General features: G+C 50.5%; 1 protein-coding gene across 2 annotated transcripts; it reads right to left on the bottom strand.

The window, feature by feature from the left end:
• On the bottom strand, positions 1-26,426 carry PGM2L1 (phosphoglucomutase 2 like 1). 2 transcript variants are annotated; one of them, XM_041400127.1, is made up of 14 exons: positions 26,101-26,426; positions 18,243-18,410; positions 14,394-14,500; positions 12,407-12,491; positions 11,731-11,814; positions 9,981-10,174; positions 9,141-9,330; positions 8,839-8,936; positions 7,352-7,532; positions 5,758-5,851; positions 5,243-5,372; positions 4,656-4,845; positions 4,343-4,476; positions 1-3,480 (listed from the first exon to the last, which is right to left on the bottom strand). In XM_041400127.1, the coding sequence occupies exons 1-14, from the start codon at positions 26,209-26,211 to the stop codon at positions 3,378-3,380; spliced, it is 1,869 nt and encodes a 622-aa protein (XP_041256061.1). In that variant the 5' UTR covers positions 26,212-26,426; the 3' UTR covers positions 1-3,377. The 2 variants fall into 2 exon arrangements, with proteins under 2 accessions (XP_041256061.1, XP_041256062.1); XM_041400128.1 differs by having other exon boundaries at positions 18,243-18,505; positions 26,101-26,220.
• Between the last annotated feature and the right edge of the window lie 937 nt (positions 26,427-27,363).

The following is a 27,363-nucleotide window of genomic DNA, read 5'->3' on the forward strand; positions in this document are numbered from 1 at the left end:
TTGAGACCACAAAGGGAATATTTTATTACTTATAACACTTCATTCAGCTAAATCCACATAGCAGTACACAGAAAGTCTTCAGAAAAGTGCAAATTCTCACTCTGTATTTGTAATACACCCTAGTTTTACAGAACAGACATCAGGCAAACAGGAGTACAGATCCAGAACCCCCCAAGATTCCAGGCAAGGGGAATGATGCAACTTGAGATACTTCAGTCACCTGTACAAAGCCATTCTTGAGCAGAGGGAATCAAAGCTGGACTGTAACCACCCATGTGTCACCATGCAAGGAGCCCCCTCTTATTTGGGGAGAGGACAAAAAGGGAAGACAAAACAAAGTGATAACAGTATCAGTTTTAAAATTAGAGACCACCCAGGTGCTTCCTGAGGCAGCACACACGTCCCACCCTGCCCAAGTGACAGACCCCATCGCTCCTCTCCTGGCTTCCACCGGCGTCACACAAACACTTCTGCAAGCAAAGGGAAGCTGGAACCCCCAAAACCCTCAGGAGCCTGGCAGGGAGGGCACACAAAGTGCTGCCTGAGCCACAGCAGGGATGTGGGCATGCAGGTACCCAACCACAGAGCCCTGGACACAGAGAGCTCCTGTCCCAGGCCCACAGACACACAGCTTCAGAGATTAAACCTGTCACAGCCAGGGGACAAACCCCAGCCCTCTGGGTGTTATCAAACACTGCACATAACACACTGGCTGTATGACCACAGCTTCAGCCACTGCCCAGCCTTTGACAAGGTGTGTTTTACCTGGAAGCACTCAGAAACAACGTCCACAGCGTCCTTTGATCCGTGACCTGCTTTCTGCTCAAGTCAGAAATGCCTTTGTTCTTATCTGAGAAGTGGGAAAGAACAGCTGAACTCAAGGAAGGCTGTGCACAAGCCGAGTGAACTCTACCACGATGCATTACAAAGTTACAGGGCAAGGAAAAGAGAATTCCAGTCCTTCACAGTAACAGAAGTAAGGGATGCGAGATCAGAGGGAGGAGATAAAGGAGTTCCACAAATGGAACAGTATAAATATACCAAACAGTTCAATACAGTAGGAAAACAACAGTAGCAGCAGTTTCAAAACAGCATATAGTTATTATACCCTGAAAGTACATCCAACACGTTGTGCCTGCTGCTGTCCTCCCAAAAGCATCACCACAGCTACAGCTCCCTATCAGACCTATCCATGGGGAAAATCCCAGACACAGAACACCCCACAGCTGGGTTTTCTTCTTTAATTAAGGATAGTCAGACTACGAACAGTTACCAGCTTCTAACAACGCTTATTTGAAAACATTTTCTCAGTTTCTTGCCTACTTGCCTACTGACACAAAGCAGATCTCCGGGAAGCTGCAGATTCCTGCTCTTTGTAGGAGCACAGCCATCACTCACAAGACGTGACTGCTACAATAACACACAGCTGGGCTCACCACACACACACACACTATGCTTTTTACAGTGTTTGTTCAGAATTATGTCCCAAGTCACTTGTTCTCTTCGCTGCCTGGAGAACAAAACCCTCAGTGCCTCAGGGTTTACTCTGCTGCCAATGGAAGGAATGGCAGGAGCTCCTTCAAGTTCAGTGCAGTGGGGATCCAGATCTGCACCCTTTCTTGGAGGGCAGAAGGCAAAGCAGCAGTCAGAAATGCCTTCCCAGCCCTACCCAGCACGCACAACAACAAAAGCATCCTCTGAGTGTGTCTGGGTTTGCCTATTTCCCCCACCGTGTCAGTCAAATGTACAATCAAGGTACAAAAAACCCAAGCTTTTGGCATGAGATACATTTCACTCACTGGCAGAACAATTTGGAGATACTTTCTCTTAAAACAAGAAAATAAATAAATAGCAGTGACAGGTCAGAACTTGTGCAACACAGACCTTCTCTAGTACATGTACATTCATAGACACTGAAATACTTCTCCATGGACATAGTGCAAAGCTGCTGGCAGCAGGAAACCCCCAAACCTCAGGGCTCTCTGAAGCCATGGAGAGGCAACACACACAAACCCACCCTGTGCCATCCTGTGGCATCCAGCTGCGAGGGCATCATCAGAGGAGGATGAATTTGGAGAGGCAACAATAGTGGCAGAACAACAGCTTGGACTCCAGGGCACCCTGGGCTCTTCTCCCATCATCTCAGCACAGATAAAACCCAGCACTGAATTGCTGCTGCTTCTCTCTACTTGCTGCCAGTGACAGCAGGGAGCTTCCAGAACCAGCTCCCCTGTGCCAAAACGGGGCCTTCATTACCCAAAATCCAATATAATAACCACAAGGAGAACTTGAGTATTGGTTTGGGTGGCTTTTTTGGAAAATGTGATTACAAGTCCCACTTGCTGCTTGAGCAAAGGGAGAAAAACAAATGAGAGAAGCTGTTATTAAAGAGTTACCCTTAAAGAATAATAGTATTTGCAAAGTGCTATTCTAACAAATTACCTGACAGGCCATGACAAAAAAAAATTTAAGAAATCACAATTTAGTAACTGTGTCAGTCTCATCTTCACTTTCTTCCTTGGTTTTGTTGGTTTTTTTTTATACACAGACAATATAAAATACAGGCCAGCAAAAACCAAAAAGTCACTGACTAGCATTTAAATCAAGTAATGAATACAGAAAAGCAAGAAAGCTTAAGACCCTGCAGAGATGTGGGACAAAAAGTAGCTTCAGAGCCTGTGGCAGTCAGAAAGGGCAATTTTACCATGGAATGACCAAGTTTCTGCTCCTTTGGAAGCCTTGGAAAGGCACCAGGCAATTCCAAGCCCAAGCTGCAGCTGTTGCCACTATTGTTTCACTGCCAATTATTTTAAGACACACACAGGAAAGCTACAATGCCCAAGAACTCCTTTACCAACAGAAGAATTATTAAGCAGCTGAAAAACGTCAACAATTTGCCTACACAAGAAATGCTGAGCTCAGCTCTGATGCTTCTGGAAGTGCAGACCTGTATGGAAGGTCTCAGAGCTGCAGGGAAGAAGCAGCCTTTGTTGTCAGTTTGGAGTGATCACTCCTTTAAAACTTTAAAACCTTTTCACACACAAAAAAAAAAGAGGTGTTTTAGTTACCTCAACTGAGTTTAAGACAAGATGTAGCAGCTAAGCTCAGCTGCCTCAAAGGTACTCGGGCAGTTCATTTGCATTGATGTGGGTTAATTAAACTTTTGGTCAAAAGGACTGAAAACTGCAACAATAAATCCTACCCTTTCCTCTGACCTCCTCTCCTCATCCCAAATTGGTGAAAAGCCTGACAAAAGAATGCTTCTTCTGTACAGAAAAAGAATGCAGCTGTTTCAAACACACACACACACACACAGAGATGAGACTGGTTCTGCTCCTGGGTCCGTGCTTCACGCCGTGCCTCCTCCAGCCCGGGCCCTACGCAGAGCGCCAGGACAGCCCGTTCTTGGCAGGCTCCAGGAAATCCCCAATCAGAGCCTCTATCAGCTGCTGCAGCTCTTCTTCCAGCACGCTTCTGTCACTGCAGGGAAGAGCAGGCCCAGGTCAGAGCTCTGGGAAACGCCCAAACACAAATAAATTACCAGCAAGACCCGATGGGGACGGACTTGCTCTGTTGTGCTTCCTACCCCTCCAGGTGCAGGGACTCCTGCTGTAACAAGCTCCTTTTCAGCAGGATTAGCATGGAATCACAGAATGCCTTGGCCTGGAAGGGACTTCAAAAGATGATGCCCAGAGCCCTCTAGTGGCCTTTTTCTCCTTTAATTAAATTAAGGTCAATTAATACTGCTGTAATCAGGTGGTGAGGCCCGGGCACAGGGTGCCCAGAGCAGCCCCACCCCTGGGAGTGTCCAAGGCCAGCCTGGAGCAAGCTGGGATGGTGGAAGGTGTTCCTGCCCATGGCAGAGGGGAGGAACAAGGTGGTCTTTAAGGTCCCTTCCAACACAAACCATTCCATGATTCCATAATCGTGAAGAAGAGGTTCTGTGGTGTAAGCACAGCCTGGATTTCCTCCCCCGACTTTAAAAATGGAAGTGGCTCAGCCCAGGTGAACGACATCTGGTTCCTCTCCCGCAGCTCGGGGTACCAGCAGATTCCCAAAGTGGGAACCCACCTGGCTGCAAACACGCTCAGCAGCAGCAGCACAACCCCAGGAGAGAGGGAACAGCCTGGATGTGGCACTCTGGTCCCGCTGACAGGCTGAGGGCTGGTCACAGGCTGGACTCTGCCCTCACAGAGCTCTCCTAGCCTAAGCCACTCTGTGATTTTGTCACCCGAGCCCTTTTTAACTCTAAGGAACTGGGTTGTTAGGGAAGGCTGCTGCAGCAGAGGCCGAGAGCCCCTTGGCGTGCTGCTGGGGGCACAGCAGGGCTGCGGGCACCGACCTGTGCCCGGGCAGCGCGCACATCTCGGCGTAGTACTTGATCTTGGGCTCGGTGCCGCTCGTGCGCAGCGTGGCCACGCAGCCGTTCTGGAAGGTGAACGTGATCATCTGGCTGCTCTTGCTCACTGGCAGCACCTGCAAGACAGCAGCAGCCCCTTACAGCCACTGCAGCAGCACTGCGAGCTCAGGAGCTGCAGCAGCGTGGGGCTCAGCGAGAGAGCAGCGTGTCAGAGTAACCACCACGCTCCCCATCTGCCGCTTCCCCACACATTTTGGGTTCTGCAGCCCTCCTCTGCTCAAGCACTCCAACTCACCGACTTCTGGCTCAGCTGGCTGCTGTCGTAGCCCGTGGTGATGTCCCTGACGTGCAGGACGCTGTACCCCCCGCAGCACTTGGGGTACGACCGGGGGCCGTCGAAGTTCCGCAGCCTCTCAAATATCCTTTTGATGGTGGCAGGGTCATAGCACAGGAAATAGGAAGTCTTGGATATGTGATACCCATACCTGGAGGAGATTGATGTTTTCATTGTAAGATTCAGAGGGTTTTGGCTCGTTTGGTACCCAAAAGATCTTAGTACAGGGCTTAACTCTGACCAACACCACCCTTGTTTTATTGCTGGGATTGCGTCCCCAGCCATTCCTGCTGTTACACACCCCTTCAGGCAGTGGGAAGCTATTCCCTGGGTCCTGTCCCAAATCCCTCTCCAGCCCTCCTGGAGCCCCTTGTGGTATCTGCTGTGATGGGCTCTAATCCATCCTACATCGAAAAACCCACAACAACTCACAATGAGAAAGCATCTGAGGGACACAAACATTTACTTATAGTCAAATAAATATTCCTCAGACGACTCCCCGCTCTAAAACAGCAGAGTAGAATATTCTAATGAAAACCACCACTCACATTTCATAAATGTCAACGAGTTTCTGTGCCAGGGTCAGGCCCTGGCCCTGCAGAAAAGTTGCCATTTCTGCAGTGACCACAGCTGCACTCACTCCATCCTTGTCCAGCACTGATGTGCCACACATGAAGCCTAGGAAGAAGAAAGGGATGGTGGAAAAATAACCTGACAGATTATCACACTGATTTACCTGACTGAAGCTCTAACCTTTGATCCTGGAAAGGAAAATTGGCCAGTACACGGAGGCTGCTTTATTGCTGCACATGCAGCAGAACTCTAATGAACTTGGGGGTTATAGGACTGCAAAGATAAGCAAACACCAGAATCAGCAAGTCAGATACAATTTATTATGGGAGTTGGCAAGTCAGTTTGGTGAGAGCAAAATATCCATGCTATTAACTGCTAGGATAAAAATTAAGTACTTTTTCTGTGTTTCATTTCACAGCTAAGATCAGTCCCTCCTAAACACATTTCCCCCTCAGTTCTCAACAGTTTAAAGGGATACCAGCACTCATACCAATGGACTCCTCAAATGCAAAGAGAACTTCTTTTCCGTTGTCTAGGAGATTTTTTACTCTGCTTCCAATCCATTTAAAACCAGGGAGTGTTTCCTAAAAAAGGGGGGAAAAAAAGGAGTGCCTAAAATACATATTTTCAATTCAAAGAAAAAAGGTATAGCCACTGTTCCCTTCACTTCAGACTAAAAGAAAAAAGAAATCCAAAAACCAAAACCCCAACCAAAGAGAAAATCTAATCATGTATTTTGAATTTTAGAGTCAATGGGAAAGACTGCTGCAGAGTCAAAACTCTAAAGCTTAAGGATGTTTTCTGGTTTTTTTTGAAGACATTTCCTTTAATTTAAATCTAATTAATTGACAAGCAGAATAGGGACAGGAAAGAAGCATCAGACAAGTCATATCTTCAGTTTTATGAGGAGTCCAAGGCCAAGAGCCACTGGAAAGGATTTTCCTAGTGGATACTCAACTAGGACACGAGTACCAAGCCAAGGAAAAAGTGTGTCAGGGGCTGTGGTGCTCAGATCACATCAGATCATCTGTGCTGCTCATCAGATGAGACACAGTTCTTGAGGAGGAAAAGCTACAGAAACATAAAAGCCACGCTTTCAGCTGCTGGGAGGGGAGAGCACTGCTCTGGGGGGTTTTACACAAATCATGCAAAAACAGTCAAAGCTTAGAAACCCCTGTTCTTGGAGAGAAGCAAGTGACAAATAAAAAGGAGGGGGAGCTTTTAGGGAAGGCCCAGAGGTTGTGTAAATTCCTAGCTTCTCTTTTTCTTGCAGTCAAGTATGTCCTTTTTCAATTTAAAAAACAAAACAAACAGTACTTGGAGAGAGAACCAAATCCACTACAAGGAACTGATACTGACTCTGATTAGGCTTATCTGGCCAGTCACCCAAAATGGTTTTCACAGTTCCTTTCAATTTTAAATTGCTCATTTTTTGGGAAAATATTTATTCCTATTGCACATGGATTTAATTAAGACATGTATAAATGAGGTCTGGCCCTTTGTATGTTTGTGCTACAATTTCAGGCACTTACCTCTCTTCTGGCTAACATCCAATAAATCAGATTTCATTTGGGTGCAGGAATTAAGCTGTCAGTCTGGGGGGAGCACCCCCAGTTTATTTTGGAGCAAGTTCTTACCAAAGCTGCATGTTAAAGATCTGAACACAGGAGCTCCTCTGCCTGAAGTAAACCCAAATTCAAAACCCACTGGGCACAGGCACCTGAAGGGCAATTGTGTAACCTCCAAGTGCTCCCTACAAACCCACCAACACTCAGAGTGAGCAGGGCAGGCTGCACAAATCCCCTTCTCCCACACAGAAGGGTTTCAGATAACCACAGCCAAGGTATTCCTGTTGTCTGCAATTCAGGTGCTCCCTTGTGTCCCTGTGACTGAGCTTTGCCCAGCTGATCTCCCAGTCCCAGAACTCTGAGGAGACTGAAATCAGGCTTGTGTGGGTGAAAGAACATTCTCTGCAAGCTGGAATCCCTCAGAACTCCCAGCCAGGAGCCTGGAAGTCCCCTGCCCACTTTTCAGCCCGTGAGGACAGGGGCTCAGATGGAGACAGCACCACAACCCACACTCACCTCAAAGTGAAATCCCTCTTTAAGTGCAATTGCCCTCAAGATCTTGGAGGAGACCGTGGTTGCCAGCATGTAAACATTCCCCACGTCAGCATCCTGGGAGCGGTTCTCCTTCCAGCAGGAAAACATCCACCAGCCAAACAAGGCTGCCAGCTCATTGCCCGTGAACACCTTCCAGCAGCCACTGCGGGGAGAGGCAAGGTGAGCAGCCCTGCACCCCCTGAGGGGCAAGGTGAGCAGCCCTGCACCCCCTGAGGGGCAAGGTGAGCAGCCCTGCACCCCCTGAGGGGCAAGGTGAGCAGCCCTGCACCCCCTGAGGGGCAAGGTGAGCAGCCCTGCACCCCCTGAGGGGCAAGGTGAGCAGCCCTGCACCCCCTGAGGGGCAAGGTGAGCAGCCCTGCACCCCCTGAGGGGCAAGGTGAGCAGCCCTGCACCCCCTGAGGGGCAAGGTGAGCAGCCCTGCACCCCCTGAGGGGCAAGGTGAGCAGCCCTGCACCCCCTGAGGGGCAAGGTGAGCAGCCCCGCCTCCTTGCCGGGGCAAGGTGAGCAGCCCTGCACCCCCTGAGGGGCAAGGTGAGCAGCCCTGCACCCCCTGAGGGGCAAGGTGAGCAGCCCTGCACCCCCTGAGGGGCAAGGTGAGCAGCCCTGCAGGTTCTGCACCCCCTGAGGGGCAAGGTGAGCAGCCCTGCACACCCCGAGGGGCAAGGTGAGCAGCCCTGCAGGTTCTGCACACCCTGAGGGGCAAGGCCAGGGCTGGGGGAGAGGAATTCTGCAGTCACTGAGAGGAATTCTGCAGTCACTGAACACAGGATGGGAGCACAGCACTGAGAAGCTGCTCTAGGCAAAGCCACCCCACTGACAGACTCCACAGCTATCACACCTCAGGGATTTGCAAGCCCAGAGCCCAGAGGCACCCCCAGGGTCTCTGGCACAGCTTGGATGACCCAGCAGCAGGAGAGCAGTCTAGAATTGATCCACACAGAGCAGTCTGGGCAACCTGAACACGGCAGTCGGGCAGGGCCTGCCCAGCTTTTACTTACACAACCATCAGAACTGGGGCCTGTCAGTGGGAGAAAGATAACTTCCGTTCAATATGAACAAGCAGGGGAAACCAAAGGATTAAAATTAAAAATAACAAAACAAAAAAAAAACCCCACTCCACCAAAAAAACCCACTCCACCAAGGAAGGTTTGCCTGATATAAGTGAGAACACAGCAAACAAAATGATTTTACTGTCTTAAGCAACCACTCAGTTTTCAGCTGAGCTTTCTTTGGCCATTTACTATTACACCAGTAAGTATTTAATCTACTCTCTGCTGGGTGAATTGATTTGAAATGCATTTGGAGCAGTACCAAAGGATAAAACTAGAAGGAAAAATATCCATCTACCTAAGGAGAAGAGTGTATTGTAGGCCTGTGCCTGGCAAGCCTTGGGGGACATCCTGTGAGTCTTTTCTGCAGGAAGACACAAGAAAGGTCCCACCACTCACTTCTCCTGCTGCTCTGCCACTGCCAGCCGATCTGCGTCTGGATCAGTGGCCACCACCACTTTGGCACCTTCTTTCTCTGCAAGCCTCAGGGACAGCTCCTGGTGGGAGAAGAGGAGGCAAAACACACCAAAGCATGAGAGGAAATAAACCCACAGCCTTCCTGCTTACACCTAACACCCAGCCAAAGAGAAACCCCCCGTGGGTTTCCCACTGTGCCAACGGAGCTGAAAGTAGGTTCTCCCTCTTCTCTCCCTCAGTTTGTTTTTCCCCATGGAAAGCAGATCAATTAGAAAGCAAAATACCAGCACAGATTCTCCTTCTTCAGGATTGGGGCACTTGACAGTAGAGAAGTCAGGGTCTGGATCTTTTTGCTCTGGAACTGGGATGGGGGGCTGGAAGCCAAAGGCTTTGAAAGCCAGCTGCACGTAGTCGTGGCCAACGCCGTGGAAAGAGGTGTGCACAAACTTCAAAGTGCTGCGCACGTTCAGCTCCCTGGGGAGGAAACACAGCTTCAGCACGGCCTCAGCTCTCCAACCTCACTGCTTTGGTGAGGGAAAGCAAAGCAAACTGCAATTCCTCTGCGCACTGTTCTGCTGATTCCTGCATTAATTTCAAAGGAATCAGTGGAAGTGCTTATTTTGCACTAGAAATCGCTGGGTTAAGCTGCTTCTCCTGCAAAATGAAGTATTTACCTTCCTCTGAAACAGATCAAAGTCTCCCAAGAATAAACTGTTGATTTCTACATCAAACTCAAGCTCTTCCACCACCTTAAAATGTTATTCCAGATCTGCTTCATGCCATCCTTCTTTCATTCTCATCCTCTGCCCCACCTAACCCTTAGACTGAATCTATTTCATGCATGTGCACCTCGCTTTTACTCTGAATTTCTGCATTTATTCAGAACTCTCAGAGCACATTCACTTGCACTAAATGGTTTCCACTGGGATGTTTCACAGTAGCTTAAATCCCAAAGGCAGCTGCTTTTTTCTCAGCCAAATGGTTTAACCCTAAGGACAGTGACAACTGGAATTTGATGACACCTCAGAGAACACAGGGAAGTCTGTCTGCAGTCAGTTTTTCCCACATGCAACCCACAGCTCACTCCAAAGCATAACTCAGGTACCTTTTGCTTTACACAATACCTGTGATAGCAGATCTTGGTCAGGTCCTCCATGTAGCTGTCACAAATTTTCTTCAGAGGATCCTGTCTGAGGGGACTGGTGTCCACCAGATTTTCATTCCAAGAGCCATTCCACGGCTCAACACACTCTTCTATACATTTTATAATTTCCTTATCATGAGGAGAGGTGATCTGTGCTCCATTTTCCCAATAAACCTGGGGGTAAGATGAAGGAAAACAAGCCACAGTTTATTTATGAAGATTATCAACCCGATAAATTCTTTTAGCTAAAGGATTCCACCTACTTTGTGCCTAAGCCATACAGAGAAGCCAGCATCTGACTGGCTTGATTCTCAAGACATTTGGAGTTATCCAGCATGAACCTCTGAGTTCACAACTGATAAATGGAGCTAACACAGCCTGCTTTCTCAAAAGCTGGTGTTGAACCATCACAGCTGAAATATCAGCATGTGAGAAACCAAAACCAGGCACTTGTATCTGAGAGTGCTGTGCAAACTGCAGCAGTGGGAAAACATCACCTTCCCCAAGGCTGGCATTCCTCTGGAAAAAGGAGCACAGCTTGGTTGGGAACCCAGAGCAAAGCAGATAAGCAGTGTGCCAATGTCCTTGTTTTTCCACAGCTAATCTGTCAGCTGGAAACACCCTCTAGAGTGGAAACTCCATATCTAACCTCAGCTATAATAAAGCCTTTGTTTAAGGTTCAGAGGCCAGTTTTCCCACACTCTGCTGCCAGCAGCAGGCTGAGCTCACAGTGCAGCCTCTGCTTTCTCACCTCTGGGCTTGTTAACGTGGCCCAAAGCCTTCAGAAGCTGCTGAAATCCACATGGGAAATTGTGAAAGGTGAAACGGGGCTCTTGGCAAAGACTAGGAAACACACCAGGGCCCTGGCAGAAGGAAACTGCTCTTCACTTCTTTGTGAACTGATGACAAGTTTGTAAACTTCGGATGTGTTTGTATCAGAAGACACAAACTTAAAATTGCTTCTTGACAAATGAAGCACCTGGGAAATTCATGTGGCTTCTTTCCTTGCTCGTTGCTGCAGCTCAGCAGAAACAGAGGCTGGTGAAGAACCTCAGACTTGTTCCAGGGAAGGCAGGAGCAGTTCAATCACCCCCAAGAGCTCTCTCTGCCTTCCCTCGCATTGCCATCACTCACTGACCTGCCACAGGGCTTCTAGAATGCTCAGCTAAAGTTGAGAGTTTAGTTCAGCTTCTTACAGAGCTCAGGAAGGAAATGCTCAGTTAAAACACTGCACTTGCTATTGTGGATGGTTTTATTGTCCCAAGCTTTCCAAGTGAAGCCACCCACCCCTCTTCAGTGCCCAGAAAACCAGGGCAAAAAACCAATAAAACCAATGCTACTGTGTTTTATTAATCCACTCTTCAACCATCCCCATCTTCAGCACAGTCCCCTACTGCGTGCATGAATTCACCTCAGCTCTGGCTCAGTTTTAACGTGAGTTTAAAGCCTCAGAAGTGAACACACAAATTGCTGGGGTACTTCTTCAGCTGCTGATTAGACTCTGTGGAATGTCAGCACAGATCCATGCTCAGGACACACAAAGTGTGCGCTCTCACGTCCTTATCACAGACAAGCGTGTCAGGCTGCAGAAGGATGAGTTTTTTTACATAACTTACCCTTCTAAGGGACACCCACACCAAGGGGAGCCCTGGCACAGGCTGCCCCGTCCCAGAGGGCTCCAGTGCCAGCCTGGACGGGGGCAGGTGTCCCTGGCTGGGCTCCAGGCTCACCTTGTAGCCGTTGTCCTCCTTGCGGTTGTGGGAGGCGGTGATCATCACGCCGGCCACGGCCCCGAGCTGCTGCACGGCGTAGGGCTGCAGGAACCAGAGACAGAGCTCAGCCCGGCTCTGACACACGCTGCCCCAGCACCCCAGGGTGCCCCAGCCCTGCACAGTGATCACTGTGCCTCCTGCAGCCAGCAGCACAAAGCTGGGCCTAACTCCGCTCATAAAAACATTCTTATTTAAAAATGCAACCCCTAAGTGGCCAGCTCAAAGCCTACACACAGATTACAGCAGCCCTTGGAAACAGAACAAAGGCATTCACACAAAGGCTTGCTGGCAAACCAACTCCAGGTTTCTGCAGGCATTCCGGTCCTCCCCTCAAACCAAGAGCCACAGAACACACAGCACGCCGGAAGAGCTCATGGAATGCAAGCAAGGATTTAAAGCCATGCAAGGAAAAGCTGCTGTGACCAGAAGAGCCTGGTTTTGAGGTATTAAAAGCAGAGGCACCGAGGAATTTGGTGACACCCTTGTTACAGCCTCCTTGAGGAGCCGAGTGTACCAAGCAGCCTCTATTTTTCTGTTAAATAACAGAATTTAAGAGAACTGCTAGCTCTCTTTCAGTAAATTCAAATACTGCTGTAACTGTGTGGTGCAACAACAGGACAAGAAGGTGACTCACCACAAAGGGGGTAGGGACATAGGTGGAGAAGAAGTACACAAGCACATCTTTTGCCAGCAGGACCGCCGCAGTGAGCTTTGCAAGCCTACCAACAGGAAAAAGAAAATATTCAGTCACCCCAGCTCCCCAGGGCAGCCCAACAGCCAGATGGAATTCCTGCCACCTCCAGGCACTTGTTTCTCGAGGCACTCCACTGCCTTTTGGCTTATGTTTGGAGTGGTATGCTACAAATTGCACAGTCAGGGTGAGAGCTCTCAGGCTGCAGGATGTGAGGCAGCACTTCCAGCCGCTGCCTGGGCAGTGCAAGGCACTGCACCCCTCCTTTAAACAGAGCAGATATCCCACACACAGATACAGAGCACCCATCCTCTGCTCAAGGACAGAACCAGCTTCCCAGAGAGCTTGAAGTAGCAGATGTCTGCAACAGCAGGCTTGGGAAAGGATTGGGATCCCACACAGAGCTCGTGTGCCAGCCCTGCCCAGCAGCCTCACACAGCGGCCAGGAAGCAGAGCTACTCCTAAAATGCACTTCTGCAAAGCAGAGCCCCTCATTCCACAATGTTTAGCAACAGTGCCCATAGTTCTACATCTCACTTTATTGTAAATTTGCCCTTTCAAGCACCAGGGAAGCTCATTCTCTTCCAGGAAACTGATACCAAACTCCTTTCACACAGCTCAGGAATCACAGGGAAGTCTCAGAGGCAAAACAGAGGAGACATGAAACAGTGTAAGCCCACCTTGCTCTCACAGACTGACAGTAGTACTGAATCCTTCCTCCATCACCAGCAGCCCACGTCTCACTGACCCAGAATGCCCCCACAGCACCTGCCAAAATCACCTGAACCCACCTGGCAGGGTCTGAGAGCTCAGCTGGGAGCTGAAGCTACCGAAATTCTGCTTGGCTCACGCCAGCCCAGTGACAGGACACAGCTGGGTGACCTGCCATCCCCCAGGCCCTGCTGCACACACAGTGCTGGGAAAGCACCCTGCTCCCACTGGGAACACCCTTTTGGGGCAGTTCAGCTGGATTCCAGCTCTGCAGGACCCCAGGGGACAGGAGAAACACGCAGTCAGGAACGGAGGGGCTGCCTGGACACGTGAAACACCTCAGTGACCATCCAGGCTGAACCCCAGGCTCTGGGGGGCTGAGAAGGAGCATCACTCTTACACCTCCCCACTCTCACACCCTGCCTAACCCACACAGCCTGGGGAAAACGGGCCACACGTATCCCAGGGGAGAGGACAGACTCACTGCATTCTGTGCTCTACTGTACCAGGGACTTCTTCATCCCCAAAACATTAAATTCTACTAAATTTAAAAGGAAAAAGAACTGTTAGTTACAACAATAACTGCAATAATTAACTCCCCCTTACCAAAACACTAATTACCTACTGGGTTGGCTTTTTTGCACAGCATGCCATTACCCACGTGGGGTTTTCCCCCCAGTGGCAAGGGATTAAGATTCCTTAGAGAAATTAGGAAGCAGTTTCCTCCCCTCTCCTTGCAAAGAGCACTTTGCCATTGCTGGAAGCCCACATTTTAGGCATTCCAGGTAAAACCCCCCCAAAGTGAAAGCACAGCAGGCTGCAGGTGGAATTGCCCTCCCGAAGGCAAGCTTAAACCAGGTGTGAAATACCAGAGCATGACAGGGTAAAAAGTGCTTTAATATTCAGTGTTTCCAGCTGGATGTTCATACTCTGAATTCACCTTCATGTTCAAGTTTCTCTCCAGGCACATTAAGCCAAATTTTCTCGTGCATTTATTCTGTAAATTCTCTGGTGGAGAGCAAGCAGCCTTGCACTCCTCCTGTGCTGGCAAACAAAGGATTTAGTCCCAGCCTCTCCTCATTACTGTTCCAATGGACTAAGGGAGAGGAAAGAGTGTGCCCAGCTCATCCCAAACAAAAAGAGCAAGTGCTGACAGGACAGAATGCATTTAAAGCCACAATTTCATTTCTAGTCTTGCAGATGTAATCAATACTCATACTTCTTACTGCTGCAGTTGCTGGTGACCTGACCTCGTGTGTCATATCCAACAACAAAGCCTCTCTGCTTAAAGTCTGAAAAGTTCCTCTCCAGGTACTTGTAGATCCCCTGGAGAAAACAAAATAAAAGGAGAAAAGGAGAATTAGCCGGAGTGCAGCACACACCAACACTGATCTTGCACAAAGGATGGATAATGTCAGTAGGCAAAACACAGCTCAAACACATCAATAACAACAGCCACAAAAGCAGCAGTGGTTTTCCCCCATGGTCACTGAAAGAAAGCAAGTAAGCAGAGAAACTGTTGTGGGAAATAAAAGTGAGTAGGACAACGGCAAACCCTCAAGAAGCAAACACTCATTTTCAATCCATACTGTGTTCCATTTATTCAAGTCATCTTCTCAAGACTGAGTTGAGAAAAATCTGTATTTTGGAAGTGCATCCCCTCAGGCAATACAAGATGTGCCAGCCTGGTCTTTACCTCTCTGCCATTAGTACAAGTCAAACATTTTCAATGTTGTTTCCAAGTGTTGGTCCTGAATTTGCCATAAAACCAGGGAATGGTTTGGGTGCAAGATGAGCTTTTACCCCAGTTCCACTCCCCTGCAGCCTTCCCATCCATTCATTCCCCAGCAAGAATCTCTCTGAAGATCCACCAGGGATCAGAGAAAAAGATGGGAGCTCTGTTGCCAGTGGAAGTTCCCAGAGCAGAGAGACTTGCACAGAGCCACCACTGATCCCACAAATGCTGCCCCTCTCAGAGGCACAAGCTGCCCCTTGATGGGAGTGGGGTGTTCTCTACCAGAATTAAACAGATTTTACCCCAGCCAGTACTTGGTGCAATCCTTCAGGATGTTTTTATCTGGGTTTCTGAAAGCCAGCCTGGGATTCAGCCAAGGTCCATGCTCTTAAAAGGCTTTAGTCCTCCAGAATCCCAGATTGTCAAGGCTGGGAAAGGCCTTGGGAAAGGCACTGCAAGGATGTGCCCCAGAGCATGACCTGGTTTCCACAGAGAGAGGGATATACTGACTGTTAAAATGAAGAACTCTGAACAGTGGCAGGTCTGGAGGCTGTGATCACCTGCTGCAGCCGCCTGCACGCTGAACCCAAAACACACAAAGTGCTCACCCTGCCCTGACTTCCACTCACAGCTGCAAGGAGAGGAGAGAGCAATGGGGAAAACTCTTCAAGTTGACTGGAACAACATCTAAAGACATGGACAGCAGATTTCTTACAGCAGACCCCTTATGTGGGCTAAGACTCTTTGTGAAGGAAAACAGGAACGTCTTCCCTTTCTGCTTTGGGGCACTTTGCTCAAAATCAGTCCCTAAAGCTCAGCCACAGACTGCACAGTGAAGTTAACTCAGTCCTTAGGGACCTGCCTGCTATCCAAACACGGTTATGAAAGCTGCAGGAAATAAGAGTAAATCAATGCCAGTGAGGAAGTGAATGCAGGGCCTCTCTGCTGTCCAAACCCTCTGCCTGAGCTCACACCTGTCTTCTTCCAGGGCCCAAGGGCAGCCAGGAATTCCAGCACCTCTGGGGTTAACTCCTGTCTTGGCAGTTTCTCAATTTAAAGAATTTCTATTTCCCTTTAACAAGACTCAGGTTTTGATAGTGTCCCTAATTACCTCTGCTATTAAACCTCCACCACTTCTAAAGGAGGCACAAGTGCATCTCCTGGTGATAATTAATGGCTCATTAGCAGGTGTCAGCACTCAGATCTAAGCCAAAATTCTCCTCAGGTGACTGAAGTATCACAATTGCCTCTCCCACTGCGTGGTTCAGGTGATTTCCTGATGCAAAATCCACGGAATTGAACAAGTCCACATCTACAGCATGCCCAGTCCCTAATGCTCAAGTTCAAAAGAGAAGTGAGGGAACAGCGATGGCATCAAGGAGAAGACTGAAAGACTTTTGGTTGATGAAATCCAGAGAGGTAGGAACAGCTTTAAAAAGCCCAGCATTTATATTTTTCATCTTTTAGCTTTGCTTTTTAAGCAGCAGGAACCTCCTTGATGCAAAGCTGGCTGGTTTTGTCACTGTGGAGACCAGTGACAGGCTCCTTTCCCACCAATAAAAGCACCTGGACATGCATCAAGAGAGGACAAAAGCCAGGGAATCAGGGCTTTACATGGAGTTTATGGACCTGCCATTTTCAGCAACTGCTGAATATTCTGTACCTTCTTTTCATAATATCAATATAATCAAATCAAGTGAAGATCAAATGAAAAAAAAAAACCAGCTCAAATGAAGGACACAGAACACATGTGCAACTCCACTACAGCTTATTTTAACTGCAGGAAGTATTAATTACACCCCACTCTGCTATTTGACTGGCCAATTATTCCTGTCCCAGGCAAGGGCAGACCCAGAGCCAGGGCTGCTCCTGCCCCCAGCTCCTCAAAGAGCCCAAACACAGCCAAAACCTGCTGCAGTTTCTGGAGTGAGCTGCAGCAAAAGCTCCAGTGCACTGCCCGGAGGCCGCTGCCCAGCCTGACACCAGCTCCAATAAACAACTAAAAATAGCAGAGGGGCAGAGGCACACAGCCCGGGCTGGAACAATCAAAAACCAGCAATGCCCATGAAACTGAGCCTGCCAACACATTCCCTGCCCAGCAAAGGGAAGCTCTCCCTCTGTGCCAGGAGCGTGGCTGAGCACAAAGGGAGCAGGCAGCAGCCAGCACCCCAAACCCCACAGCAGGGAAATCATCCCAAAAGCCTCCTCTGCTGCCAGGGAAACTGGGCTTTCCAGAGCAGCTCGGCTGCTTTTAACCATCCCAGCACTGGCAGCACAACACTGACTTTTAAACACCCTTTTATCCATCTGCTCCCGCTGCATCCCGAGCCTAGCTGGACCTGCTGGTGCCACTGCAGCCTCTGTGGCAGGGGAGGCTGGCACACCTGGAGCAGGAAGGGCAGAAGGGAAGGAAGCACCACGCCAGGATGTGTCCAGCCTGCAGGTCAGACACCGACAGGAAGGTTTTTGTTAGAGCCAAGGAGACGCTGCAGAGCAGAACTGCCAGCGAGACGCTGGGTTTGAAACCAACATTTCAACACAAAGCCTCCAAAAACAGCTCTGGAATTTGGCCTCTCCACGAGAGCGTGGGCTCCAGTTGTACAACTCGGACAACAGAATGTCAGACAGCTTTGGGGAGCCCCAGCTGTTCCAAGTTTTAAGCACTTCCCTCCACGCTAGGCCAACAGAAGGCATTATTTCAGTCACGTGTCCTGAGGGAGGTGACAGCATCAGCCTGCAAAGAGAAACCAGCTGAAGAGTCCAGGTGCACAGTATTAAATGAGAGGTTTTACCAGCCCCTGCTAAACCATCTCACACAACACCTTTGATCATACACTCCATTTCTATAAAAAGTATCCGTCAAAATAGGTAGAATTCAGTAGTTTTGTCATAACAAACATTTTGTTGGTTTCCCAAGCATAAGTGTTCCAAATATACCAGCTCATTCTATTTTCAACAGTCAAGGCTAGAGATGGGCACAAACAAACTGTTTATGTCATTTACTCAGCCCATATATGCCCACAACTTGCGCTGAAAGCAAAACAAAAGGTTTGTTTGGCCGGGGCTTCGCTTCTTTCGTTTGGGTTACTTTTGCTGCTTTGCTTTTGAAACACTCCAAGGATTTATACATCACACTGCAGCACAAGTTCTTAGGGCAGCTGGCAAGACCCCCAGCTCCAGGGCTGTGCAGCACACCGGCCAAAGCCCAGCCCAGCCCAGGCTCTCCAAGCCACCCATCCGCTCTGAGCCTTCTGTGCCTGCTGCCTCCCAGCTCGGGGCTTCCAGGAGGCTCCCAGCGGGGCAGGGGCTGCCCCCGAGGCGTGCCCAGCTCACCTGGGTGGACTGGATGACGGTGAGGTCGTTGATGTAGCAGAAGCCCGCTCCCATGGCCGAGCGCAGCCCGGCCGTGCCGAAGCTCAGCCGGCAGCACAGGCGCTCGCGCAGCTCCCGGTGCTTCCCGTCCTGCAGCAGGCTCTCGATCTGCTCCTTCGTCTTCTGGTTCTGCAGAAAGACCGGGGGCTCCCTTCAGTGCTGGAAACCGGCAGCGGACCTGTGCGTGCTCATCAGTTCCAGGGAATTCCTAGGGCAAGCCCCTCCTGCGCTAGAAAACGTGCGCGGCTGTAACTCGCTTCTCACATCCTTCCCACGTTATCATTACTAACAAGGGATTCCAGAGCTCTTGCTGCCACTGATGTGACTGCCTGCTCACCAGGAATCTCCCAGCCCCGCTGTGCGAGGAGCAGGGAGTTGGGCACAGGTTTTCCCAAGGCAGACGGCACAATTCCATTCCCTGCGTTTGTCCCTGGAGGACAGACAGAAATCCAAACTTCGAGGCAGCGCTTCCTTCCTCCCCACCCACAGGAAACAGGCCCAGTGAAACCACGGGAACCCCAGGATGGTTTGGGCTGGAAGGGACCTTGCAGACCAGCCCATTCCAGGGGCAGGGACACCCTGCACTGGAGCAGGCTCCGAAGCCCCCCAGGGTGCACAGGGCGCTGTGCGGCAGGCTGGGCTCCCACCCACACTGACCCCCCTGGCCAGGCAGGATTCCCCAAACCCACAGCCCTGCACACCTCTGCTGTTGGCTCCTACTGAATTAATTTGGCCACCGAGCCGCTCAGCCTGCCAGCTGGCAGCCAGCCGGGCAGGGCACAGACAGGGTGAGCTCACAGCGCGACTGCAGAGGGCCAGGACACTGCTCCGGAGGCACAAGGGCTGCTCCAGGGCACTGCTGCCCCGGGCAGGGTCGCAAGGAAAGGTCAGCAAAGGCAGATGGCATCTGCAGGGCAGGGGTGAAGCTCCCCTGACATTTAAAGCAGAGGTCAGGCAGCTCCAGCAGCACCGGGAACACTCTCCAGGCAGGCAGGGGGAGGCTCTGCAGGAGGATGGCAGAGTGCTGGGGAAGGCACAAAGACACGAGCTGTGCACACGCACTGGGAGGAAAAACAACCCATAAAATGCACTGAAAAACCTGAAATCATTCCTGCAGCTTGACAGCTGAACACTGGACATGGGAATTTCGAATAACTTTTTATTTCTTATTTTAACGTCTGTGTGCTCTGAAACAAAAGGCAAGCCATTATTGTCCAGGCTCCTGGCAACCAAAGCAAGGCATTGCTCGCTACACAGCTGAACACAGGCCTAGAAAGAAACCACAACAATGGGGCACAATAGATATGAAACTGCAAAAGTGAAAGTCTCTCTTTCAGCTGTTCACAGGCAGCCAACCAGAAAACAAATGACTGATGTGAAAAGAGTAAGGCAGGGGTATTGAAAACCTCATTTCACACTAGGGCAGTGCAGGCTTGGCTTTAAAATACAGTTATTAAATTACACAGCATCCTCTACAGCTTTTTAGGGCACACTGCACTGCTCCCCTGCAAAAACAGAACAGAAATCACACATTCCATGCTTTATGGAGCTTTGCAAAACTGAGGCAACGCTCCAGCAACAGCACAGACATTTCTTTTAAAAATAGATCAACAAGCATTTCTGACTGAAGCTACTTCATCAATTTCCTAAGGAATAAAAATCCCAGCCTGGCATCTCCCTGACTCCTTCCCAGGTCCCTTATCCCAGCCTGGCATCACCCTGACTCCTTCCCAGGTCCCTTATCCCAGCCTGGCATCACCTTTACTCCTTCCCAGGTCCCTTATCCCAGCCTGGCATCACCTTTACTCCTTCCCAGGTCCCTTATCCCAGCCTGGCACACCTTTACTCCTGCCCAGGTCCCTTATCCCAGCCTGGCATCACCCTTGCTCCTTCCCAGGCCCCTTATCCCAGCCTGGCATCACCTTTACTCCTGCCCAGCTGCCCTTTTCCCCCAGGCTGGAGTTTCACACCCTGTGGCCCAGCTGAGCTTCCTGCAACACCCAGCCTGGCCCTGAGCCTGCCCTTTTCCCCCACGCTGGAGTTTCACACCCTGTGGCCCAGCTGAGCTTCCTACAACACCCAGCCTGGCCCTGAGCACCCCCTGCCCCCCTGACCTGGGAATTCCACAGCACTGCTGGCACTTAACACCACTGCAAACCCCAAAAAAACCCCAAACAGGGGCTCTGCTGGTTTGCTTGGCAGCTGTGAAACCAGCTCACACAGCTGAAGGGCTCACAGGGGCTTCTGTGGTGGTTCCTCTTCCCAGGAGGGGGAAAAAAAAAAAAAAAAAAAAAAAAGTTCCTTAGAGATTTTTGGACCAAATCCACACCTTCAAACCATACCATCAGCACCAAAATTCCTGCAGAGAACTCCAGGCATTTGTTTATTTGATCAGCCTCCTCAAACACCAGGAGCATTTCAACTTCATGATACATGTGTAAATAAATACATGACACCTCCCTAACAGAGATATATATGTACACAATAAATCCAGGCTACCTCATATAAATGTGCATCTAATAAATGATACTATCCCAATAGAAATGTGTATCTAATAACTAAATTATACTGACCCAATAGAAATGTGTATCTAATAAATAAATTATACTGACCCAATATAAATGTATATATAAGTAAATTATATTGACCCAATATAAATGTGTATATAATAAGCAAATTATACTGACCCAATATAAATGTGTATCTAATAAATAATACTGACCCAATATAAATGTATATATAATAACTAAATATTATACACAATAACTAAATGATATATAATATGCTATTATATATGATATATAATATTATGATATATGATAAGTAAATGATACTGACCCAATATAAATGCACATCTAATAAATAAATACCAACCCAATACAAATGTGTATCTAATAACTAAATGACACTGACCTAATACAAATGTGTATCCAATAAGTTATACTGACCCAATATAAATGTGTCTATAATAAATTACATTGACCCAATATAAAAGTATATATAGTAACTAAATATTATATATAATAACTAAATGAAATATATTATATAATATATAATAATATGATACAGAATATCTAAATGATACTGACCCAATATAAATGTATATATAAGTAAATTATATTGACCCAATATAAATGTGTATATAATAAGCAAATTATACTGACCCAATATAAATGTGTACCTAATCCCTACATGATCCTGACCCAATATAAATGTATATCTAATAAATAAATTATACCAGCCCAATATAAATGTGTACCTAATAACCACACGATACTGACCCAACATAAACGTGTCTATAATAAATTACATTGACCCAATATAAAAGTATATATAGTAACTATGATATATAATAACCTAATGAAATATAATACATATATAGTATTATGATACAGAATAACTAAATGATACTGACCCAGTATAAATGTATATATAATAAGCAAATTATACTGACCCAATATAAATGTGTACCTAATACCTACATGATCCTGACCCAATATAAATGTATATCTAATAAATAAATTATACCAGCCCAATATAAATGTGTACCTAATAACCACACGATACTGACCCAACATAAACGTGTCTATAATAAATTACATTGACCCAATATAAAAGTATATATAGTAACTATGATATATAATAACCCAATGAAATATAATACATATATAATATTATGATACAGAATAACTAAATGATACTGACCCAATATAAATGTATATATAATAAGTAAATTACATTGACCCAATATAAACGTACATCTAATAAATAACTTACCCCAGCCCCACCCATGCAGTGACACCTCCCCAGCCCCTGTCCCTGGTGTCTGGAGCACACATCTGCCAGTGTCCAGCCCAGCCTCCAAGGCCAGGCCCAGGCCACAATCAAGAGGCAGCAGCTCCCCTGGAAGAGGCTCCTGGCGGCCAGCAGCAGCAGGAGGGGGCAGATAAGGGGACAGTGGCCCTGGGAGAGGCTTTTGGGTGTTTGGGATGGCTGAGCTGGCTGTGCCACAGGGAACCCCTGCTCCTCACCCTGCAGGTCCCCCAGGAGCCCTGCCCAGCTCCCAGGGCTGGCATTCCCAGGTGGAATCGGGGGTGCCATCCCTGATTTCCCAGCACCTCTGAGGCACAGGGGAAGGGAGAGGGGCAGAGGCCAGGCCATGCCCCCCTGCCACGCCAAGGAGCTGTCCCCAGGGCATGATCCTGTCCCCAGGGCAGCACCAGGGCCCCAGCACCCGCAGGGAGCAGGGCTTGGCATCACTGCCAGGCTGGGAGGGACAACAGAGCCTGGCAGAGCCCCCCCTGCAGCGATTCCCACTCCTGGCCACAAAGAAAGGGAAATCCAGCACTGGGGACACAGACAGGCAGGCTGCTGCTGGGGGACAGACTGGACACTGCTCTCTGCTCAGTGTCCAGCCCAGGTGAACACCAGGAAAAAAACAGTGCTGCAATTATTTTCCCTCTGAAATGATTACATTTTATATATAAAACAACTATTTATATAAATAGAATATTAATATCAATTATAACTATATATATAAAACAACTAAGAAGTCACTGGCAGAATCAGGGCTCTGGGGTCACAACCTGCAGGAGACTCTGCAACACATTCCTGAAAGGTCTGAAGTATTGTGAAGCAAAAAGGAAAAAATACATCTTCTCTGTCAAACTTTCAGCTTGCCACACACTGCACAGTCACCTGCTGAGGCAGAACCACACTTTTTGTGCTCATCAGGGTTCAAGGTTTGGAACAAGTGGAGAAGTAAAGACCGGGGCATTAACTGGGTATTTCTCATGGCTCTTTCACACCCAATCATGTTAATCACCTGTACTCACCACCAGAGCTAGGTTTCAAAGCTCATACCCTGTCAAAATAAGTTCTTACTCACAGCAATTTATTTTTTTGTTGCTGTTTTGCACACTCTATGCACGTGCAGCTGAAGGAAGGGGGAAAGCCTCAGGCTGGTTTGAGCTTCAATTATTTTTTGTGTGGCCTTCATTTTCCCAATGTTAATCTTAAAAATCCACTTAAAGCCTTAATAAGCAAAAACATCGCAAGGCAAATGGCTGGAGCAAGTTGCTGGTCTCAAACTGTGAGGTCCATTTCCTCTTGGAAAGCATCTCAAAAGCCACAAAAACTGGAAGAAGAACACCAACACCACTTTCCCAGCGAGGAGCACGGCTCTGGCCATTAATCACAGCCAGCGATTCCCAATTAGGCTGGAGCACAGCCGGGAAGGGAGTGCATAGATTTTTCCTTTATCAGAGGCACCAAAAACCCCTGCAGCTCTGGAGGCTGGGCTGGGAAGGGGGGCAAGCCTGGCAGGCAGCAAAGGCTTCCTTCCCAAGGGCTCCTGGTGGGCACTGGACCAGCAACATTCCCTGGCTTCTGCGTGCCCTCCTCCCAGAGCTCCTTCCCCTTGGGAACACCTTTCCAAGCAGCCCCCGTGCTCCTCCTGCTGCTCCAGGTGATTCTGAGCTGTCAGCCCTCCCAGGAGCTCTCCTGGAAACCTCTCCCAGCGGTCCTGAACGCTCCAAGTGGGAGCAGAGCCTCGGGAAAGGTCACGTTTGTCACCTGGGGAGGCAGGGGCAAACGGGCACACTCACAGCCAGCTGCATCTGCATTTTGCTGGGTGATTACAGCCCCCAAGGAGCTCTGGAAATGGGGACACATTTCACTGCTGCCCGCTTCAACCTGCAGGTTTCCCTCCCTGGGGAAGCTCTCTGACTTCACGCGTTTTTAGGGAAGACAAAACAAGCTGTAAAAAACAACAAAAGCCTTCCAATGCACCAACAAGGCGTTATTAAAACAAAATATTGCCTGGGGCTCAAGCTGGGTTATCGAATGTGTTATCAGGAATGCCATTTCCTATTTCCTTCCCGCCCTCCTTCCCTCCCCCGGATATTTTCTCAGCAGCAGCCCCGAGGAGGGCAGGAGGTGCAGATGGCACCTGGTAATTTCTGCAGAGAGGAGGAGAAGCCACATTCCCAGGCAGGAGAGAAGCCACATCCCCAGGCTCCTCTCGGAGCCATCAGGTGGCTCTCCAGCTTGGATCCCGGCAGGCTGAAGCTGAGGAGGAAACAGAACCAACACACTGGCTGTCGTGGCTGATAAAAATAAAGGCTTGATAAAAATAAAGGAGCTTCAGGAGACAGAGAAATATAAAAATGAAGGAAGAGCAGTCAGAAGCCCAAACCCCCCATGCTCTGCTACTTCCCTCCCCCATAGCCAAGGTATTTTTTTAAAGCACAGGCCACGATGGTTGGATAAACCAGCTGCAAAAAAAAACCTTAAAAAACCCAAAGTAACCCTTTCAACGACAGGACAAGCAAAACACCACACTGTTACCGTGGGTTCGGGTGGTTTAATCGGAATTTGAATTAACCCAGGCGCTCCTGCCACCGCCTTGGGGCTGAAGGAAAAGGGGAATGCGGGAACCTGGCTGTGCCTTTCCTGGGGAGGGGTTAAATCAGGCAGCTCGGGAAAACACACTCCTGCTGCATTTAACCATTTAACGAGCTGCTGACCCAGCCCCAGCCCGAGGGGGAGCGGGTGGGGCGGGCACGGAGCTCCAGGGGCCGGGATGGCCCCATCCATCCATCCGTCCATGCCCATCCCTGCCAGTGAGCACCGAGATGGCCCCATCCATCCATCCATGCCAGTGAGCTCCGGGATGGCCCCATCCATCCATCCGTCCATGCCCACCCCTGACAATGAGCACCGGGATGGCTCCATCCATCCATCCATCCGTCCGTCCATGCCCACCCCTGACAATGAGCACCGGGATGGCCCCATCCATCCATCCATCCATCCATCCATCCCCATCCCTGACAATGAGCACCGGGATGGCTCCATCCATCCCTCCCTGCCAGTGAGCTCCGGGATGGCTCCATCCATCCATCCATCCATCCATGCCCATCCCTGACAATGAGCACCGGGATGGCTCCATCCATCCATCCATCCCTGCCAGTGAGCACCGGCATAGCCCCATCCATCCATCCATGCCAGTGAGCACCGGGATGGCCCCATCCATCCCTCCCTGTCAGTGAGCACCGGCATAGCCCCATCCATCCATCCCCATCCCTACCCAGTGAGCACTGGCATGGCCCCATCCCTCCATCCATCCCTGCCCAGGTGAGTGCCAGGATGGCTCACTCCATCCATCCATCCACGCCATCCCTGCCCAGGTGAGTGCTGGACAGTGCTCCAGGTGCCAGGATGCCACCATCCATCCATCCATGCCCATCCCTGCCTAGGTGAGCACCAGGACAGCCCCATCCCTGCCCAGGTGAGCACCGGGCGGTGTTCCAGGACACCATCCATCCATCCCCATCCCTGCCCAGGTGAGCACCGGGCGGTGTTCCAGCTGCCAGGACACCCCATCCATCCATCCATCCATCCCTGCCCAGGTGAGTGCCAGGATGGCACCATCCCTGCCCGGCTGAGCACCGGGCGGTGTTCCAGGTGCCAGGACAGCCCATCCCCATCCCTAACCAGGTGAGTGCCAGGACAGCCCATCCCTGCCCAGGTGAGCACCGGGCGGTGCTCCAGCTGCCAGGACAGCCCATCCCTGCCCGGCTGAGCACCGGGCGGTGTTCCAGGTGCCAGGACAGCCCATCCCCATCCCTAACCAGGTGAGTGCCAGGACAGCCCATCCCTGCCCAGGTGAGCACCGGATGGTGTTCCAGCTGCCAGGACAGCCCATCCCGGCCCGGGTGAGCACCGGGCAGCCCCCGCCCGCCCCGGTGCCCGTTCCGGGGCAGCCCCGATCAGCAGTACCGGGAGGGCTCGGGCGGAGCCGCCGCCGTCGCTCGCCCACCTTGTCCCAGCTGAGCCACTGCCACACCGCCTTGTCCAGCTGCGCGTCCCCGGTGCTGCGGGACACCAGCACGTTGGAGTTCACGTCCCCGCCGGCGCCGCGGTCGCCCATGGTGGCGGGGAGGAGGAAGAGGAGGATGAGGACGGAGAAGGCGCCGCTCCTTCACTTGGCCACGCCCGCCGCCGCAGCGCGCATCGCCCGGGGGAGGCGGAGGAGCCGCGGAAGGCCGAGGGCAGGCGGAGGGGCGGCCGCGGCTCCCGCGGGGCCGGTTTTATCCCGCCCGGCGCTGCCGGCGGCGATTAACGGGGAGCGACCGCCCCCGCCGCCGCCCGCCCCGCCGCGCCCCGCCGCGCGGCATCACGGGAAATGCAGTCCCCGCGGCGCGGAGGGCCGCGCAGGGCACGCGGCAGGAACTACAACTCCCGGCGGCCTCAGGGAGCGGCTCGGGGCGCGGGGGCCGCGGGTTCGCGTCCCGCCTCCGCCGCGACGCGAAAACAATGTCCCGAAAATGCCCCGTGTGTCCCCTCCTCCCGGCCACCGGCACTGCCCGCTCCCAGGGAGGGCTGCAACCCTGCCCGGAACCGCCCGGCAGCGCCCCTCGGGCTGCCCACAGCGTCCTGCGCTCCCTCCGAGAGGGTAACAAACAGGGCGCTGCCCTGGGGGTGAGCCGCTCCCCGGGAAGCGTTTCCAGATGGCAATTCCAAAGCCATGAGGAGGGGAATCACAGCCCTCCCCGGCGGCATCAGCTCTGGTTGGATTGCCTGGCCCTGAGCAGCAGGCTCGGAGTGACCACATCCCGCTGAGCATCCTCATCCCGCTGAGCATCCTCATCCTCCTGAGCATCCCAGTCCCTCAGAGCATCCCCACCCCACAGCATGTCCTCGCAGAGGTTGCCATAGTGACAGCAGGCACTGCAGAGGGATGGAATCATGGAATCACGGGTGGTTTTGTTTGAAAAAATACCTTAAAGCTTATTTCATTGCCACCCCTTGCCATGGCAGGGACACCTCCCACTGTCCCAGGCCCTCCTGTGCTGTGTCCCCAGGGCTGGGGCAGCTCTGCAGGCTCTGGGAAGATGGGAGGCTTTGGGAAGTGGCACTGCTTCCCAGCAGGTGTTTGGGGCACCCCAGAGGACAGCAAGGTGTTGGAAAGTGTACGTAGGGAGGGAAATGATCCATCAGAAGAGAGTTTGGCTCACACACAAACAAATCCTCTGGTCCAGAGCTCTGGCTGGGCGTGGGCAGATCAACCTTTGGATGATCT

The sequence above is a fragment of the Onychostruthus taczanowskii genome, unplaced genomic scaffold (genome assembly GCF_017590055.1).
Source record: "Onychostruthus taczanowskii isolate IOZ18803 unplaced genomic scaffold, ASM1759005v1 scaffold172, whole genome shotgun sequence".
In the NCBI taxonomy this organism is placed as follows: Eukaryota; Metazoa; Chordata; class Aves; order Passeriformes; family Passeridae; genus Onychostruthus; species Onychostruthus taczanowskii.

Coding starts and splice junctions, on each gene's coding strand:
- PGM2L1 (XM_041400127.1), bottom strand. CDS start 26,211: ATGGGCGACCGCGGCGCCGGCGGGGACGTGAACTCCAACGTGCTGGTG. Junction 5,373..5,757: donor TGCATTTGAGGAGTCCATTG/GTATGAGTGCTG, acceptor TCTTCTTCCTAG/GCTTCATGTGTGGCACATCA. Junction 4,477..4,655: donor GCCAGCTGAGCCAGAAGTCG/GTGAGTTGGAGT, acceptor GCTGTCTTGCAG/GTGCTGCCAGTGAGCAAGAG.